The sequence below is a fragment of the Nuphar pumila genome, chromosome 17, assembly GCF_984573655.1.
Source record: "Nuphar pumila chromosome 17, dmNupPumi1.hap1.1, whole genome shotgun sequence".
NCBI lineage: Eukaryota > Viridiplantae > Streptophyta > Magnoliopsida > Nymphaeales > Nymphaeaceae > Nuphar > Nuphar pumila.
Window position 1 is genome coordinate 34,154,101 of NC_143265.1, and position 20,467 is coordinate 34,174,567.

At 37.5% G+C, this 20,467-nt stretch overlaps 2 protein-coding genes across 4 annotated transcripts; both read left to right on the forward strand.

The window, feature by feature from the left end:
* The first annotated feature begins 292 nt into the window (after nucleotides 1-292).
* LOC149811879 (protein CYTOSOLIC ABA RECEPTOR KINASE 5-like) lies at nucleotides 293-6,992 on the forward strand. Of its 3 annotated transcripts, none has more exons than XM_089993273.1 (8): nucleotides 293-397; nucleotides 1,877-2,060; nucleotides 3,606-3,856; nucleotides 4,165-4,291; nucleotides 4,374-4,647; nucleotides 5,882-6,014; nucleotides 6,118-6,204; nucleotides 6,600-6,992. In XM_089993273.1, exons 2-8 carry the CDS (start codon nucleotides 1,967-1,969, stop codon nucleotides 6,738-6,740), a joined length of 1,107 nt encoding a protein of 368 aa, XP_089849399.1. In that variant the 5' UTR covers nucleotides 293-397; nucleotides 1,877-1,966; the 3' UTR covers nucleotides 6,741-6,992. The 3 variants fall into 3 exon arrangements, with proteins under 3 accessions (XP_089849399.1, XP_089849398.1, XP_089849400.1); XM_089993272.1 differs by lacking the exon at nucleotides 293-397 and adding an exon at nucleotides 1,251-1,411; XM_089993274.1 differs by lacking the exons at nucleotides 293-397; nucleotides 5,882-6,014; nucleotides 6,118-6,204; nucleotides 6,600-6,992 and adding an exon at nucleotides 1,251-1,411 and having other exon boundaries at nucleotides 4,374-4,762.
* Nucleotides 6,993-16,768: 9,776 nt separating this feature from the next.
* Nucleotides 16,769-19,774, forward strand: EGY3 (ethylene-dependent gravitropism-deficient and yellow-green-like 3). The gene is given in 8 exon segments (XM_089993471.1): nucleotides 16,769-16,953; nucleotides 17,165-17,362; nucleotides 17,526-17,605; nucleotides 17,607-17,748; nucleotides 18,551-18,789; nucleotides 18,890-19,044; nucleotides 19,307-19,438; nucleotides 19,441-19,774. Coding segments are annotated over 8 exon segments (1,176 nt in total). The 5' UTR covers nucleotides 16,769-16,941; the 3' UTR covers nucleotides 19,659-19,774.
* The last annotated feature ends 693 nt before the right edge of the window (nucleotides 19,775-20,467 follow it).

A 20,467-nucleotide genomic window follows, 5' to 3' on the forward strand; every position in this document is an offset into this window, starting at 1 on the left:
CCCGACCAGAATCCAAGCCAAGAAAAGAAAAGGGCCAAGTCCAACTCTGAAAAAAATGAACCTGACCCCAAGGCAAAATGATTAGTCATATTTTTAGAAAATTCAGTATTTTGGTCACCATGCAAAACCACCTAACGGCGGACAAATTATTGCCAAAAGGACAGATCATTCGGTCAACCATCTGGCCTAACTATATTGCCAGATGGACATAATATTTTGTGTATTTTTCATAACAACCTCTTCAGCTTTTACTGCTTTGCTTTTTACCCCCTCCTCTTTTTCGCATCCCACTCCCGAATAAGATGCCACGAACTCCCTGTCTCACTTGCGCGTTTGTGTCTCCGATCAAAACCATCAACGCCGAAACCGCCGAACAATACCTCCTCCGCAAAGACAGGCAAGAATCGCTCTCCCCTTCAAATACCGATTAAGAAATTCGAAGAAAACCCTTCGTTGCTGTTGAAACTGCTGGTTTTCTTTCATTATAGGGATCGTGCTCTTTTCTGGTCTTCCTTTTGCTTTGTTCATCTCTTTCGTTGTTTAATTTTTTTGTTGGTGTTCGAAATTTTCGTTTTTCTTGCGTACCAATTTCGCGATCTGTTAGTTTTTCATTGGCATTTTGGGTGAAGATAACTATTCTCTGAATTAATTCGTTTTTTCTCATTTCTCTGTCGTTTTCGTCTTTTTTTCTTTGATGGGTATTCATGTGTAGCTTCACATTTTGATAATTTTTCAAAATTTTCGCTGTTCAATCTGTTGTTTGTATTCAAAATTCCGCTTTTGTTGCATACCAATTTCGCGATCTGTTAGGTTTACATTGTCATCTTAGGTGAGGATCGCTAATTCTTCGAATTGATTCGTTTTTTAGGTTTCTCTGTCGTATTCTTCTTTTTTTCTTTGATGGGGATTCGTGTTTAGCTTGATATTTTAATGTTTTTTCAAAATTATGTATTTTTTGACACGTTTTGAGGGTGATTTGGTGTGTTTTCAAGGAAATTATTGCCAAGTTCTCCTATGAAACATGTGTAGAATGTGGTGTTTGATGTAATCAAGTTGATGCTTAATTTGGTTGGTGGGGTTTTATTGGATCTATGCTGCTTTTACAACTAACGTGTAACGCTCTATAAATATTGGGGCATTGGTGCCGAGTCTACATATGATTGGACTGTCTGAAAGGCATATTGATTTTCCTTTTGGTGTGATTTTCTTGGTTTTTGCACAAATTGGGTCCTTCATTTCTTCGTGTGATTTTATTTTCCTGGCCTGTTCGGTTGGCGTATTGTTTTGGTCTGTGGATGCTCTTTGTGGTAGTCCGTCCTCTTCGTATGATCTAAAACTGAATCATATTTGGACAGCTTTGTTGAGTTTCGGTTCTTAAATGGAGGACAAAGCGCTGCACCACGGTTTGTTGGTGAGATTTATGAGGATTTTTTAGAGTTTTTCCTTTTTCTTCCAGTATGATTTTTTTGTTATGAAATTTTTTTGTCAATTTTGGCTGAACTTGTATGGGCATGCTTAATTGAACGATTAGATAGAAAAAGGTAAAATTTGTTGTCTATTCTAAAAATTGTACTGTGTGTATTGGAACCAGTTTAGATAGGTAGCATATTGTTATTGTCTTATGCGATTGGCATTCTCATGGAACATTTTAGAATCGGCGGAGAAGCTGCATTTTGTCAAATTATATCTAAGCTGTTAAATTATTATTGGAAGTGTTCTAGAATTCAGTAATCTAGAAGAGGAGCCTCATCTAATCTGCTTGTGTTTCAGCTATTGACAAATACTCATATGGGCTATTTTATCTGTTAATCTTTGGATGTAGATGTTTAATGGTATTCAAATAGAGTATGTTATTCTAGCTGTTCTTCTTTCTCAGGCACATGCAAATGCACGGTCTCCTCATTTCTTTGGATGTAGGGATGATTCGTACCCTGAACAATTAAGACACATCAACAGGAGATACAGGATGAGGCGGTGGCTCTGTTGTAGTTGTCATGTGGAAGATCCATACCATCTAGATGATGGTGACCTACTAAAAAGCCCAAGGAATACTTCAGATGGTATGTTATTTCTCACATTATTTTCATGACTTCTTTAAGTGCTTATGCGAGGATCAGTGTGTTTGGATTCTTGACTCATATACAAGTTAGAGACCAAAAAAACAAAAGAATCATGCATGTTGAGTGAGGATTCCTCTAACATTAAAAGCTTGTTTGTGGATTTAGTTTCTGTTATCACAAGTATGTCAGCTTTTGTTGAAACATATGCCATTATCCTGAACCCCTTGACCCAACAGTAGGTTCAGAGAATTGTATAAAAAACATGTCAGCTATGTGGAACTTATAGTATGAGTTGAAATATGTTATTGAATAAATCCCTTTGAGAGTGTCCTCATTATGTCATGATCGTTTATAAAACAGTCTTTCTATCTTGGATCATTACTTGAAGCATTTGAAAGTTACTAAGATGAAACCAGCCATAAGAATGTTGCCCACAAATTTGTTAGAGTGAAACCTTATTACTACTTTTTCCTTACATAATATATTTGTGCTTGAGAAAGAGAAGCAGCACTGACTGCATGAAAAAAACGTTATCATGAGTATACACTCAGAAATGGGCATATATATGATAGTAAGCATTATGAAATTGGTTAACAAGTGGGACCCAGTAGCCGCAGGACCTCACGCAAGAGTTGAAGAAAATTTAAGAGTGTCTGTCCTTCCTATAATCCATTCTAGGCTTTCCCCAGAAAAAGCTCTTTGGAAATGTTTAACAGTTCAGTTTTTCAGAATCCTTAAACCACAAAAGAAGAAGGAAGTAGTAGAATCTAACCAATTAGTTGGACACTAAGTATGAATTGCTAACATAATTTTCATTACAATATTACAATTTAATGACCATGAATTGATAAGAGAAAGAGAAAACACTGTGTAAGGGAGAGAAAATAATAAAAACAGAAAAGCTCAAGTTCTTGCAAACCCCTCAGACAAAGTTGCAACTATCAATACCTTATGCATCCTAGAAGATTTGGGCAATGTGATTCACCCTGAAATCTGGTTCAAACTATCCATCTTACATGAACCTAAAATCACTGGTTTTCTGTTATTCAGAAACACAATATGTTCCATCTGTAGATTGCCATCTAGATTGTGGAAGTTGCTTCCCAGCAGCTCTAGCTTGAGACCAGGTTGAGTTGAGGATTGCAGATTTCGTGTGGGACCTTGATCTCTCTGGACTTTCACAATTGTTTTTTGTTCTCTTTGCACTTACCATTTCCTGATAATTAAACATGCAGTTGGTGAGAGAAACTGGTTGGTGGTGGCATTCACCACCAAATCCAAGGGTTTGACATGGTTAATAACTAAGAGCAAATCAGGGTAGGTTTCACAAGATGAGTCAATATGGTAAAGGAGAGGGAAACAGAAGGGATCTGTTATTGGAAAAGGGTTGCAAGGATGGGAGACCATCTGGTTGACTTAGTCATGTCTCCATGACCGTTATATGAGAACTGCCACTAATATTCAATTGATTCCCTTGCACATCTCTTTTATGCACTATGAGACCTTTTCTCTAAATTTGCCACTTTATTGCTGTTTGTATCTCAGGAATGCAACGGGGTTCCAAGCCATCTGCCCCAGCTAGGGCTGAACCACAAAAAATACCACCAATTGAAGTACCTGCTTTGTCTTTGATTGAACTGAAAGAAAAAACTGAAAATTTTGGGTCGAAATCTTTAATTGGTGAAGGATCATATGGCAGAGTTTATTATGCAACACTAAATACTGGCAAAACTGTGGCAATCAAGAAGCTTGATGTTTCAAATGAGCAGGAATCCAACACAGACTTTTTGACTCAGGTAGGCCTCTTTCTATTCAGATATCTCCTAGATGTAAATTTGATTATCATAATAACATTAAACTAAATTTCATCTTTCTTTTCCTTAAATCATCAACTGTTTAAACCAGATAAATGGGACGAGAAACAAAATCTAAAATTAATTTCATTTCTTTGTTCATGAGCATCAAACATAATGATAAATGATTTGACTTCAACCATTAAGAACGCAAAAGTGAATAGAAATAACTGCAGGAAATCCTTGTAAGATGTAGTGTTATTTTAGGCCTTCCCTTGCAGAATTAATTGTATGCTCATTACTAATTGCAGGTCTCTGCAGTCTCAAGACTGAAGAATGAGAATGTTGTTGAATTGCTGGGTTACTGTGTAGAAGGAAATCTACGTGTTTTGTCATATGAGTTTGCTACCATGGGTTCTCTACATGATATCTTGCATGGTTTGGTTGACCACCTCATGATTCTTTTTCTGAAGATTTTTCCACATGGAGCTGACTAACGTCTGATCTTCCCTCATTTTAGGTAGAAAAGGAGTACAAGGTGCACAACCTGGTCCTGTGCTTGACTGGATGCAACGGGTGAAAATTGCTGTTGATGCAGCAAAGGGGCTAGAATATCTGCATGAGAAAGTTCAGCCATCTATAATACATCGAGACATCAGATCTAGCAATGTTCTGCTATTTGAGGATTTTATAGCCAAAATTGCAGATTTCAACCTTTCAAATCAGGCTCCTGACATGGCTGCTCGACTTCATTCTACGCGAGTATTAGGAACCTTCGGCTATCATGCACCAGAGTAATTATTCAAAACTAAGATTTTCTGCTCTCCTTCATTATGTTTCTTTTGATGCAATGCAGATTTTAAAATTTCATGGGTCTTCCAGTTCAAGGAGTTCTAGAATGTGTTATTAATGGTTGAAAAAAAATGCACTTAAGGTTTTGTATAGAACTGTGATAATATTGTTGTCCTCTGGTAAACCAAATCAGAATAATTGGTAGCTTTTTTAGAGATTTTTTTTGTGGAAACATATGTCACACATCTGCCACAGCCTAAGTCACATGGGTACGGGTACGGAGGGTACGACATGGCAATTCCAAAAAATGTGGGTACGGGGACACGGCAGTATATATATTATATATATTAAATATTACATAAATACAACAACAACTACGCCTTCATCCCAAAACAATTGGGGTCGGCGATATGAACCAACAAAGAAAATCATTATGGGTCTTCCACATGAATCCTTCTCCTCCATTCATTTCTATCCAATGCCATGTCCTCGGTGAGGTTCAAAGCATTCATATCCTTTCTTATCACCTCCATCCATGTCTTCCTAGGCCTACCCCGACCTCTTTTAACTAATATATTTTCCCATTTCTCCATCCTTCTAACTGGAGCATCATTAGGCCTTCGGCGCATATGTCCAAACCACCGTAAACGATTAAAATAAATTTCAAAAATCAAAATCTATTATTCCAACAAGACAACATAAATTAATTGTCTTTAAAAATAGTCAAACTAAGGGTCGGATTTTTTTGGACCTGACCCGATGCAGTGTGGGACCTGATCTGCGACATACCCGTACTGCATCCGGTGGCGGTACCTGTGTCAACACGGGTACGGCACCCCAAATGGAGTGTCCGTGTTACATAGGCCACAGCTGGTAGACTTCTCTGTTGAAAATTGAAAATCAAAACAACACATTAAAGCTGTAGTAATCTGATTGTGTTCATGGACAAACTGCTCTTTTTGCACCATCTCAACTTTACATAGTCATACTCGGATTCTATAAACATTTGATGTTTTAGTGGTTACCACCAAGACAGTCATAGCATGGATGCATTTGCTTTTAGTTCCTTTATCAAGCTCCTACTCTATCCAGGCAATTTGTACCTGAGGAAGATATCTTTTTCTGATGTAATGCCATGAGATCGGGCACACTTTTTGTATTATGCATCCATGTCATTTAAATATTTTGTGTGTGTAGATTTGGATATGTTATCATTTACTTGGTATTCTGTTGCAGATATGCAATGACAGGTCAGTTGACTCAGAAAAGTGATGTATATAGCTTTGGCGTTGTTCTTCTTGAGCTTCTAACTGGCAGGAAACCAGTGGACCATACCATGCCTCGAGGGCAACAGAGTCTTGTTACTTGGGTTGGTACACCATGTCTCAAAATTGATATCATCTTAATTCTTAAACATTTACACCATTGTTGCTATAAACTGAGCTAAGATTTGCCTTCTTCCATTGGGTCAGGCAACTCCTAGGCTGAGTGAGGATAAGGTGAAACAATGTGTAGATCCAAGGTTGAAGGGAGAATATCCTGCAAAAGGAGTTGCTAAGGTTCTCTCTCTCTCTCTCAAAACAGGCAACAGAATCTTCTATAACCCGATTGTTTTGCATGTATACATTTGTGTGTGAACTTGGTAATTCTATTAGCTGAGGTGTCAATCACATTGTTCATTTCTGTCACTTCAGTGGGGTTATGACTGAGGTGGTATGCTTGGTGATGCATCGGTGCATGTCTGTGATTGCATTGTGCTGTACAGATCCTAAATTTTATTTGTTTTCAAAAGGTTCATCTTCGTTGGTAGAACTTCCCTTTTCCATTCTGACAGCATTTGTTAAGAATGAAAACATTGAACGCTGGGATTCATTTTACTTTGCCAACTTCCTGCAGATACACACTTTTTCATATGCACCACACAATGATAATTTGGTTGTTTTGTGCATTGCAGTTAGCAGCTGTGGCAGCACTGTGTGTGCAGTACGAATCAGAATTCCGTCCAAACATGGGCATTGTTGTTAAGGCACTGCAGCCACTTCTCCTGCAGAAGCAGCCTCAATCGGCCTTGCCTCCACCTTCCACTGGGACATAAACTTCAGAACATGTTGTATCTGGATCTGTGCTGACGTTTTCAATTGCCATCCCATGCTGGTTTTTATCTATTGAAGTTTCTGTTTCACCTGGGATTTGGTTGTTCTTAGTCTGTCTTTTTAGATTTGGCATGCTTGCACCAAATTTCAGTGTTTGTACATGTTTTCCAACTTTTGACTCTTGTAGCAGGCAGTTGCCTGCATTAGAGTGGCTGTGAATTTGGATTGGAACCGGAATGATCTGGTTGAGTGATTTAATGGTGTATTTACTGATTTTGTATTTTTCTTTTTGCCCTTATGTTATCCAGTTTCTTCATGTTATGTATGTGAAATTGCCCTCACTAGCTCTAATAATAACCCACTGTTCTAGTTCTTTTTTTGTTAGTCTCTAATATCAACTGCAGCGATAGCAACAGCAGTGGCGACGGACCCTGTATTTAGGCTGGGCGTTCCTTTTGATTATAGTTTTTTGTTTGTTTGTTGATATCCCTGTTCATGAGTGCTTATTTTCTATAACACTATCGATGCAAAAGCTTTTATGATAGTTTTTCCTTTTTTTCTAAATACTCTTCCATTAATTTCAATTTTATGGATTATCTCGGTAAAGTTTAATTTGGTACGTTTCCAAACTTCCCAAAATCCATATCTAAGATTCGAAAAAACGCATCAATTGAATTGTCTGTAATTTGAATGAGTTGGCTCTTTTAGTTAGTTATCTTCCATTTTTCTCTGTTAGTTTGGTAATGGGCAAGATTTAATTAAAAAATAAAAATAAAAATCAAAGTACCTTGCGAATATGTTTCTGATGCTTGCAGATAAAGTTAGACATATAAATAACCTCAAATTACCACATTTATCCAAGTGCATTTAGGCATGGTTGGATATCATGCCTCAGTAAAATTAGGTCGCTTTACATTTCAATTCCACCCAAATCCAAGAAATGCAGCGTTTTTTCACAGCCTCTGGTAGACTAGAAGCAACCTAACCTAGACCTAGTGGTTGTATAAACATAAACTTACCGTTGCCTTTGTGATTTGTTTATTTATGCTTTCTGCTAGTCTTGCCACAGCAGCATCTGCAGAACCATCTCATGGACTTCATCAGATCCTTTTTTTCAAATGGAAGAAGATTCTATGAACTCTTCAGTTGCCTTTTTTCGAGTTGAGTTTAGACTGACTCTTACTTCACCAAGAAAGAGCACCAAGCCGTCCAGAGGTGCTTTGCAGGTAATTGGAAAGGCTCTCCGTAGCTTGAAGAAAAAGAAGATTCAATCATGCTAACAAATTGCCAAAGATCCCAGGAGTATTTGGAGCCACAGGCTTTTGATAATGTCTGAGATGCCATGCATGCGGCTACCCATTGGCAACGCAACCAGGTTCAAGATTGAGAACACTGATGGAACTCTGAATGAACTTGAAAGGATTCTTAGAAAGCATGACCATTGTAGCTCAGTGTGCCTGCCAGAGAACAGATGTTCAGAGTGAACACTCATCGTTTATGGCATGCATGGACTACCAGGGTATCTAGTCATTTTTGTGTTCCAAGCTTTCGCATCGCAGCATCAGTAGGGATCCAGAGCTAAAAATGGATCGCTCACTCATCCGTTTCTGCTTCTAACGCCGTTGAATAGGTCGACACATGGAGCTTGACCAAGATCCATTTAATGCTTCCCTTGTGTATGCATACGTGCAGAAGAGCAATGCAGATGAAAACCTTGCTTGGTTCATCACTGGAGGGAAACACGAGATATGGACACCAACATGCAAGCATTGAAAAACCCAGCCAAAATTTCTCATTTCTGATATATTTTCTTATGCAAGCCTGGTTGAGAAAAGATAACAAATTTACCAAAATTTTACCCAAGGAAATGCCTTGTCTTGGCATGTTCTTGTGTCTATACATGCATGTTTTCTTAGATCAAATTCACAAGCAGATTATTCACGTAATTTGGATAATCTCACCAATTTGGACCATCAAAGCTTGGGAAACTTACAAAGGGTATTAGCTTTTTAGCATTTCAGAGAAAAGAGAAAGCTCATCAAAGGCTACATTCATGAAGCTTCAGCCAAAAACCATGTCTAAGAACCATATTAGCTTACCATTTGTTCAAAAGAAATGCAAGTGTAACCATTCCCAGAATTCAAAAGGCCGGAAATACATCAATCCGCATGTACAAAAACCATAAGATGGATATGAACGATCCACAATGGATGAGTAAAACAAAATGATGAAGTGCAAGAAAAGCATAACATGACTCGGCCGCTAAGAGTATAGTGTCCATTCAAACTCCAACGAGTTGGGGGATAACCTTTTCTAGATCAAAATCTTGCATGCCAAAGAAGAGTCTTTGCAGAAAAAAACAAAGAACAAAAAGCATATCAAGAATCAGTCTCGACCTAAAACCAACTCTAGTTAGAAGTTCAAAGAAACAAAATATCTACATAATACTAACCAAGATGAGCATACAATCCCAACCACAAAATCCCCCACCATGGGCTAAGTAATTATAAGGTGGCAAATGAATAACACTTCATTGATTCAAACGCACAAAAGCATGCTTTAGTTTTTCTTAGATCAAACTCATTGAACAACTTTATAATTCAAAAGCATACCTAGGTTTATCTTTATTTATCCAAATTCATAGCCTTGGTAATTATTGTCCCTTTCATCCATGGCTAATAATTATTAAATCCTATACTATATCAATTTTACTTGTCAATTTTTCTCCTCTTCCCCCATCAACTTCAGTATTTTAATCTTTCCACTAGGCTAAACTGCAAATTTCTAATTAATCTTAACATGTCAAGAAATTCTGAAATACTTTATGAAGTTTTATTACTTGCATCCAAACGTTTGTAAGCATTAATGTTCATGAAATTTTTAATTCATTCCCTGCTCAATCTTCATTCTAGATCAAACGTTCCACCATGTAAAGGTGCCATCCTTTAGAAGCTGTCACCTGGGTCAGGGTATGGGTACGGAGAGTATGACATGACAGTTTCAAAAAATATGGGTACGGGGACACGGCTATATATATATATAAAGTATCACATAAATACAAAATAAATTCAAAATAAACTGAATATAATCTAAATATATATGTTATATCTAAAATATATATTATATACTGAAAATATAAAGTTATAAACTGAAAATATAATTATAAATTGAATACAAACTTGTATGTACAGAGGGTAATGGCATGTCCAGGTGTCAACACAGGACACGTGTGTCGACACGGGTACGGAGGAAATAATGGAGTGTCTGTGTAACATAGTTAGAAGGGATTCAACAGCCGAACAATATCCATTTTCATAAGAGGATGCTGTTATAGTCTAGACTCTAGCAACATCTTCAAGTGACAGTTAGAGAAGAAATATAACACATAAACCTTAAATTGATAACAAGGATTCCCAAAAAATATTTAAAAATTGAAGTTTAGATTATTGACAGTTTTAAATCTCATACAAATTTATGCATTTAATTTATATTTATATCCATAGATTTCTGGGATCCGGTGTGACACACATCTTTTAGAAAGTTGATGCATTACATAGCACAAACTACAAGATGGATCAACTTTGCAATAGGGAGTTTATTCCCTACCAATCTTATTCTCAAGTTATGCCCAAACAAGCATCAAAATTTTCAATACTCTGCTTTGCATACATTAAACATGTTCTGCACCACTTTTGCAGGCCCCCATCAATTTCTTTGAGTTTCATTCTTGTGAATATACACCCTGGGCATGGTACTTAATGTGTAAGCTACAACACTAGATGGGTAGAAGCATTCAGCACCACCTAACATGCACTTTTTATGGTTAAGACTACTAGGTATCTAATCCCATCAGCTCCTCCAGTTTTGTCCCTCGATGTCAATATCGGCCCAGTAGAGTGCTTTCACCTTTGGTGCTCTTTCCTATCTCTGTGCATGCTCCACAGGGAATTCCCTCTGCCCTACTGCACTACAGCTTGGTACTTGTCACATAACAAAACAAGTTAGACGCAGAATCCTAAATGGGCAAGGATAATCTTTTAGGCATTCAAAACAAAACACAGAAAAATCTCACACCAAAAAAAGATTTACATGATACAGATAGATGTTATCATAAAACTACAAAGTAAAATACATGAGGAGGTTTGCAGGAGAAACATAGATTGAAACAAAGATTAGGCGTACAGTTTCTTGCACTCAATTCTCAATCCAAGCACATTAAACAGTCTAGCACTACAAACGTGTCAAAGATATCAAATAATACCAAGAAAATGAAACATCAATTACTACAAATGTGTCAAAGATATCAAATAACACTAAGAAAATGAAACATCAATTACTCGCTATTTCCAAACAGGTTTGGTATGTTATGAAGCAAGCGAACACTGCCTTTCTAATTTCCAATGTATTTTTTTTATGTTGTGTGGGGCAGATAACATAACTAAGTTTGCACCAGCTCGTTTATAAAAGAATATAATTATTTTAAAGCTATAATTAATAGGATGTGAACTCTAGACCTATTGAGCTAAGCTTAAATCGAATTATTTACAAAAAAATACATTGTTTCAATGTTGAAAGCCTTAATATATGAACTCTAAGCCTACTATTTGTGAGCCAAAACATTTTGACTATTTATTTACAATACATCATATGACATAAAATATATCGATAATATATTTAATACTTAATGAGTGTACAAACCAAGTCAAAACACTTGCTATATCTGGTTTGTCGAGCTTGATTTATTAAATTCGAAGGAGCTCTTTACAGGCTAATCATGAGTAGAACCATGAGCATCTCATCTTGTTTCCCAATGCTACTCACGTATGAAAATATGTATTTGAAGATAAAATGAAAAATGACTATTGTCCTCATAAAATGGCGCATTATTCGAAATGCCTTATAATTTGCAGAGATCCTCCTCATCCAAAATGTCTAATTCTAGACTTTTTAAGTACATTTTTACCTTTATGCAAGTATAGCATGACATTCACAAATCTCTTTTGTGAATGTCCATAAAATTTATGAACCTCCTTTAACAAAATATTGTTGACGTGAGTATGCAGACTAAATACTGCTGATGCAAGTCTGCAAATATAGTACAACCTTCACAAATATTTTTTGTGAATATCTACAAAATGTAAAAACCCACTTTAACTAAATATTCTCGATTGATGCCTCCATAACAGTCTCTTCACTCATATTTATAATAAATAAACAATTTTCTACACAAATAAATTCGCTGATAGAGGTAAATAGGAAGGCAAAAGAGAAACATGATAGGCTATTGAAATAGACTATTTCACATGAAATTGAATTACAAAAAATAAACTAAATAGGCTATTGAAAATACAAAAATAACTTGAAAATCATGTAAGTGTTCCCTGATCATCTTTAAAATACAACATAAACAACATATAAATAACTAAATTCGAGGATAGATGCATGCATACCGAATTAAGAAAAAAAAACTTCTAATATACTAAATAAAACATGATAAACTCATCTGTATGGTTGGATTTACCATTTGTTGTTCATCTCTATGTAAACAAGGGTGTATACCACTGTGTTTGTGAATAATGCATTATATACTATTCAGTTTTATTAGATCTCATTAGGTCAATTTTAAAAACATAATTGTAGGTGCTTTTGCTTATTAAGAACATGTAGCCAAGTTTATTATTACTTATTTTACTAAAAAACATGCTTTGGATCTCTAGTACATCATCAATGACTTTTTCAGCATTCAACATATCATCGATGGTGAGATATTTTGGTAAGCACGTATTTTGTTCCATATAATGGTTTAATAAGTTGTTTTTTGAAATAGTGACATGAATCAATGATTTCTTGAAACATTGGTTTAAATCAATTAATTTGTGAAACAATTGCATGGTTCTTAAATTATTTTTGTATGTCTAATAGGATATTACGTTTATTTTTTGTAATTCAATTTCATGTGAAATAGCCTATTTCATTTCTTCTTTGCTCACCTGTTATAAATCTTATGCTGATAATTTTTAATTGTTAGTAAACATTAGTTAATAAACCTCCATGATAATTCAAAATTTGTTAGAAAAAAATTTGGTGCACTAGTCAACTACTAGGAAAGCCTTAGATATAGAAGTGCATTCCAAAGGACCCTATTATTGTTAGGTCTAGTGAAGACATAGTTGCAAGTTGTTTTTGCTTAGCATGAAACCATACAGTAGTCGACAAAAAATATTATCGAGAAAAACAAGCTGAGGACCACAAAAACCTTAATTTGTTGCAAAAATAGCCATTAAATGCAAAACCAATATCATAACATGTGAACTGTCTTATTTAACACATATATAGAGACATTCACAAATGTGAGGACATTTGCATGAGAAGGTCAAAACATTTGCATATTAGTTAAGTACTTCTGACATACGTCCGTAAATATAGTATGACATTCACAAATAATTTTTACGAATGTCTCCAAAACATGTGAACCTCCTTTAACTAAGTACTCTTGATATACGTCTGCAAATATAGTGCGATAATTGCAAATATAGTATAAAGTTCACAAATATATTTTGTAAATGTCCCTAAAATGTGTGAACCTACTTTAATTAAATACTCTTGACGTATATCCGTAAATATAGTACGACATTTGTAAATATATTTTATGAATATCTCAAAAAATGTGCGAACCTCCTTTAAATACTCCTGATGTACATATGCAAATATAGTACGAAGTTTGCAAATATATTTTGAGAATGTTTCCAAAATGTGTGAACCTCCTTTAACTAAATACTCTCTACTTACGTCCACAAATATAGCATGAACTTTGCAAATAATTTTTGCAAATTTGCAAACCTCCTTTAACTAAATATTTGTGATACAAAGTTCATAAATAATTTTTGAAAATGTGTGAACCTCCTTTAACTAAATACTCATGATATACTACAAAGTTCGTAAATAATTTTTGCAAATGTTTCCAAAATGTGTGAATCTCCTTTAACTAAATACTCCTGACGTATGTCCATAAATATACTATGACATTCACAAAAATGATTTACGAGGTCGTGCACCATTTTTACAAAGACAGTATAATCATATTCAAAAGATAAAAATAGTCGAAGCGTAAAAGCCTAATTGGATATAGATTTACTAACGGATCTGTATAACCAAAACCAAATTCATATACAAATTTCATAATACATGTCTCTACTACCCAACCATGTATGTTCAATAAACCTTTCAGAGCTATACAGACATCTATGACCATTGCTTGTTTTACATGATTAAACTAAATGTCTCGGACTGAGCCTTCAGAATGGGGCAATTGCAGTGCAGAGCTCTACTGAGTGGAAAATGAATCAAGTGTAGGAATGCACAATATCGTTGGCTTGATCGGTGACGTGTAGTGATAGCACGATACACGATAGGCAACGATATTGTCATTAGTGAATCGTTGTATGGTGGCACAGACGTGGAACATTGTTTGGTTAAACAGTGCCAGCGAATCAAAGGATGTTGCTTTCAGAATTTTGGTTAAGGACATCTCAGTTTGCAGGAGTTCTCACGCGTAGCGTTTGGATAAATAGAGGTGCGTGTGAGTTAAGGCTAATTCTCTTAGGGATCACCTTAGATGATTTCAACCGAATACGGTGACTCAGGGCTAGGTGAGTGAATGCCTAGGCATCGATGAATGAGTCTGGGTGGTGCTTTTCGCTATGGTGTTCAATCATCAATTGGTTTTCGGACTGGGGGTCGTAAGGTCTTATTTTTTCAGTTTGTTGTAGCGTGCAATACGCTTCATGACACACAAAGCTAAGGCAAGTTTGTACCATTTTTTAAAGTAATAGCTGGTATAAAACAACTATGCAAGTGACATATACTAGATAAAATACACATTTGAAGACGTGCTTAATTAGCTTTCACTAGGCAGCTGCGCATGAGATAGTGGGCATGGTGAATGAAATGAGTGTTGGTGCACGGCCTTCGGCCGTTAAGCTGCCAGACTGAGTACGTTGCAGGTTTTCAAAAAAATTCTATGCCCGTGACACTAATAACCTCGGTATTATCCCATGCCTATGCGGTAGAGAATGTCATCCCATGTAAGACAGGGCCACTGTGTTCGGGCCCTCGGCCTCTTCCACCACCTCCACTCTTCCTTTGTAACACTTTACCCTTTTATCCTCTCTTACCATCAAATCCACCACCTCCCTCTCCCATCTTCCCCTTGCCCTCTCCCTACACTCTTCTGCTACCAAGTTGGCCCTTCTCTCCACCCCTCATGTCTCCTCTTCCTTCATTGATATCTATGGGAAATGTATCTCTCTGCTTGCTGCCCACCAACTGTTTGATGAAATTCCTCACAGAAATGCAGTTGTTTGGAGCACCGTCATCTCACTTTACTCCCTATCAGGAGATGTTGGCACTGCCGTTCGACTCTTCGATCTCATGGGAGTGCCTCCCTCTGCCTCATGTTTCAACTCCATTATTGCTGGCCTTACTCATGTCAGAGCCTCTTTTGAGCATCCTATCTCTTACGCAAGGAAAATGCAATGCAGTGGCTTGAAGCCAAACCTCATCACTCTCTTGGCCATCCTATCTGCTTCTGTGAGTATGGCGCCGTTGAATTTGGTGAAAGAGATTCATGGGTAAGCGATAAGGAACTCTATCCAACCCCACTATCTTCTTAGTAGCTCCTTGGTTGAGAACTATGGGCGTTGCGGGAGCTTACGTGCATCGGAAAAATTGTTTGATGAAATGCCTCACAGAGATGTGGTTGCTTGGAGCGCGATGTTATCAACCTGTGCACTCAACGCCGACGCTTCTGGTGCGATGTTGGCTTTCCAGTAGATGGAAGATGCTGGAATTCGACCAGACGGGATATCATTCCTTGGAGTCTTGAAAGCGTGTAGTCATGCTGGACTGATCGAGGAAGCGAAGAGAAATGAGTGCTAAGTATGGAATTGATCATGGAAACGATCATTACCCATGCATGGTTGATATACTGGGTAGGGCAGGGAGGCTGAATGAGGCATATGCACTGATCAGAGAGATGCCCATGGATGCCGAGCCCAAGGTGTAGGGTGCCCTGCTGAGTACTTGTCGAACTCATGGCATCATGGCATTGTTGGGCTTGCAGAACTTGCAGGAAGGAAATTGTTTGAGATTGAACCAGAAAATGCTGGAAACTTTGTACTGCTTCCGAGCATTTACGCCAGAGCTGGCATGCTCGAGGAGGCCCACAAGGTGCGGTTAGAGATGAAGGAAAGATGAGTGAAAAGCATGGCAGGGTGCAGCTGGGTTGGTGATTGAAGCTTAACCTATGTGTTCCTCTGTACCAATTTTAAAGGTTTTTATCCGCAAATGCTTTGTTATGGAGGTCATAAAGCCAGGAGACGCTGATGGAGGTCACTTACATATGCTCTTCAGCGTGTACCGCTGTAAACACGCATGTATATTTTTGGATGCTTGTGTAGGCTTAAATGTTTACATATTCGCTGATACGTAGAACTGAGCGAAGCACAACCCCCTCTCAGAACTGAGAGAGAGAGAGGTGTGGGGGCTACTTACTCTTTAGACACGTGGCGCATCACAAGTGGAGATGCATCCCTGCTCCCTTTCAACATCAAAGAGTTGCTGCTATTGCAACAGGACAATTGCAATCCTTTTATTCCACAGTTTTTCTACATTGTAGAAGCATCCCAACATTTCTAGACGCCTCTCCCCGGCAGCCGATATCTCAATCCACACTCCAACCAGATGGAAGATCTCACAGGCACTTCAAAGTTTCTCCTTTGCCCTCTCACTTGCCATGGTTCTTTCATCAGTGTTCCTTTCTTCGCCATGTCCATTCAAAACCAAAAACATCAAACCTCTTTCTTCAGACTACCCATCTGTCCTGCACAAGAAAAATGTCACGTTTCCTCCATTCTCCAGTTGCTCAAGAAGAACCCGTCGCCGATTTTCAGTTCAAGACCAAGAAGAAAAATCTCGCACCTCTGCAGTTTCCACAGTTACAGACCCAATTGATGGTGAAAGTGATGAGAGACCCACCGTAAAAAATGAAGAAAATGGAGAAGAACTGCAGGCCACCCAAGGACAACAAGAGATAGATTGGAAGGTAGATGAAGAGTTCAAGAAATTCATGGGCAATCCCTCCATTGAAGCTGCCATCAAGCTTGAGAAGAAAAAGGGCAGACAGGAAGCTCAAGGAGCTCAGCAATGAAACAAATGGTAATCCCATAATCAGATTCTTTGCCAATGTTCTTCGTGACACTGTGGAGAAAGAGAGAGAGAGGTTAGAAAATGCAGAACTTTCAAGGCTTTAGACCTTAATAAGGCAAGCTTTAGACCTTAACAAGAATTTCATGGCCTTTTTTCCTTTATTTTTATGGTCTGTGGTATAGCTTTTAATTTGGAAAAATATGTTTTTTTGTGGATTTAGCTGAAGATCTGCTTTGGTTATGATACATTCTTTGCTGTCGATGTTCGGAGATTTGGTGATGGTGGAATTTTCATTGGGAATTTGAGAAAACCTATTGAAGAGGTCATGCTCAAATTGGAGAAGAAATTATCAGAAGCAGCAGGGAGAGAAGTGGTCATCTGGTTCATGCAGGAGGAAGCAGATGACATAACAAAGCAGGTGAAGTTGAAAGCCGAATTCCCATGTTTCTTTTAGTTGGAAATTCTTTTGTAATTGCCAGGGTGGCATTTTTCTACACTTCTCATCATCCACTGGAATTGCATTTTGGGGCTTCTCAACACAAAATTATTGGAAGTGTTCTTATATTTTTCATTTGGTTTAGGTGTGCATGGTTCAACCAAAAGCAGAGATTGATCTTCAATTTGAGACTACGAAGCTGTCTACTCCATGGGGATATGTTAGTGATAGTCTTGTTCGTTGCAACTTTTGGTACTATTGCATTAATGAGTGGTTTCTTCCTAAAGCCCGATGCCATTTTTGATGACTACGTTGCTGATGTGCTCCCTCTCTTTGGTGGCTTCCTAACAATTTTAGGGGTTTTTGAGGTATGTCTCCATTTTTATCATTCGATACAATCATGGAAATGGCATGCTTAATGTCGATAGTTTCAACTTACTGTGGGAATGTGATATGCAAATGTAGTTCGACTTGCAGTACCATGGTTATCTAAAAAGCAGTCTTATAAAGTTCATGCTGAAGTCCATTCATTTGGAATATTATCTGGACCATGCTAATTATATTAGTGCAGAATAATATGTCAAAATTCATGTGTGTGTGTGTGAGAGAGAGAGGGGGGGGGGGAATCTGTTATGTACTAACATGGTGTACGTTCTTACTAGTGTGTATGTTTCTGTGCATGCATGCACAAAACCTATTTTAAATGTTTTTTATGTAATATATTCATTAAATTCATCATACACACATAAACACACATATTTAGACCCTGTAGATGTGTTTGACATGCCTTGTTAATAAAAAAAAAGGATCTCATTCTTTTGATGTACAAATTGTTTTTCCTTTTTGTTGTAAAATATAATGCATTGTTGGCTGTTGATTTTTGGATTCCTTTAAAAACATGTTTATACATGAGAACCTCTTAATCTAATGCTTCTCCTTTAAAAAGGCTGTGGAGACCACATAAAAAATGAGTCCTACACACACATGCAAACAATATACACCAACATGTACATATACATGCATATATACATATGTACATATTATATGTATGTATGTATGTGTGTATGTGTAGACATTTTTAGGTAATATGTGGATTGAAATTACAAATTTATGCCCCTTAATCATACAGAATAGTAGCAGTTCATTTTTCCTTCCTTTTTATCATGACAGATCACAACAAGAATAACAGCAGCTCGCTATGGTGTAGATCTTAGTCCATCATTTCTGGTCCCATCCAATTGGACCGGCTGCCTGGGTGTGATGAACAATTATGAGTCCCTTCTGCCCAACAAGAATGCTCTTTTCGATATTCCTGTTGCCCGTACTGCAAGTGCATATTTGACATCACTGGCGCTTGCAGTTTCTGCTTTTGTGTCTGATGGAAGCTTCAATGGAGGTGAAAATGCTTTGTAGGTGTACTCTGCCCCATCTCCAAAACTGAATATAGTTGTTCCACTATGGATGTTAATAATTGACATCTATATATGAATTTTCTCTGGTCATTGACAGGTTTATAAGGCCGCAGTTTTTCTATAACAACCCATTGCTTTCTTTCATCCAGTTTGTGATTGGTCCTTATTCAGATGATCTGGGGAATGTACTACCTAATGCTGCTGAAGGTGTTGGGGTGCCTGTTGATCCCCTTGCTTTTGCTGGGCTTTTAGGTGTGTGGATTACTCAGATAGAAAGCCTAAAAGACTCTTGGCTTGTGATACACTATGAAGTTGGAAATTATAAAAGAACCAGCTGAGACAACTGTGTGATCAGATGAATGAGACTGTGTTGTCAAGACTCTATCCATTAGCAGATTTTTTTTTTCCTTCAGTCTACATTTGCTAATGGACATGCTCTTAGTTGTGTGATCCCATCAGTTTCTAGGCGTCTGTAAGAGATTGCTAATATGTTATGGTTCTGACTTTTTTTCAGGAATGGTGGTGACTTCTTTGAATCTTCTGCTTTGTGGGCGACTTGAAGGTGGCCGAATAGCTCAAGCTCTCTTCAGGAGAAACGTGGCAGCATCGCTCTCTTTTGTGACCTCATTGTTATTGGGCATAGGTGGGTTAGTGGCAGTGTGCTTTGCTTGGCTTGGGGCTTGTTTGCGACCTTCTTCAGAGGTGGTGAAGAAATACCTGCAAAGGATGAAATCACCCCTTTGGGGGATGACAGGTACGGATGGGGCCTGGTTCTGGCTGTTATATGTTTCCTCACTCTGTTCCCTAATGGAGGCACAGTCTCAACTTATTTCTTGAACCAACCATTTTTCAGAGGGGATATGTAGGTAGATCTGAACAAGTGTGTATTATCTGTAATAGTACCTTTGGTATGTGAATATGAAAATAACAGCAACAACTCCTATTGGCATGTATGCATATGTAAATGTTCAATGAAATTAATTGTAAAGGTATATTCGATATGATTAAACCTGCTAGCTTAGTAAATAAACCATGATAAGCACATCTATATGGTTAGATCTGACATTTGGTGGCTAACAAGAGTGTACCACTGAAAGTTACCGTGCTTCAGAACCACAATATATTTCTCCAATTGTAAAATGTATGAGAACAATTTGTGATTAGGCAGGAAAAAGGAAAGGAAGAAAAACACAATGGCACTAAAATTTTTTCAAGAGTTCTTATCATTTCCCGTAATGAACATTCCAACAGATGAATACATAATGGGAAAAGAAAATTGCAAAACAAATGCTTCTTGAACTAGGATCTTATTCATTGCAAATTAAATGCTTCTTCAGTTCGGATCTTATTCACTTTAGAAATGAGAATATGATTGTGATTTTGTATTTGGTGAAATATGAAGTGCTGCACATGAACACTAAGAAGGCTCGCGAGCTACACTTACTGAACAACGAGTTGATGGTCAGCTGAATCAAGCTGAGCCACAAGCTGCTCGGATTTCCCCCCAGCCCTACTCATGCTATCCAGTCAGTTTATTTGTCTGTGACAGGTCGATAGGTGACTTTTGTCTTTTTGACAGAAAAAAAAATCATTAACCAGTCAAGTTACAGCAACAATTTAATAGCAGAGTAGCGGTAGTGATGAGGTATCACCCACAGCGAAACACAAAGCAAAA

What these genes read in the sequence shown, in the direction of transcription:
- LOC149811879 (XM_089993272.1), top strand. Translation starts at nt 1,379, where the DNA reads ATGGAGGACAAAGCGCTGCACCACGGTTTGTTG. An exon ending in CCCAAGGAATACTTCAGATG is followed by an intron (nt 2,061 to 3,605) that starts GTATGTTATTTC and finishes TTTGTATCTCAG; the next exon opens with GAATGCAACGGGGTTCCAAG. An exon ending in TTCGGCTATCATGCACCAGA is followed by an intron (nt 4,648 to 5,881) that starts GTAATTATTCAA and finishes ATTCTGTTGCAG; the next exon opens with ATATGCAATGACAGGTCAGT.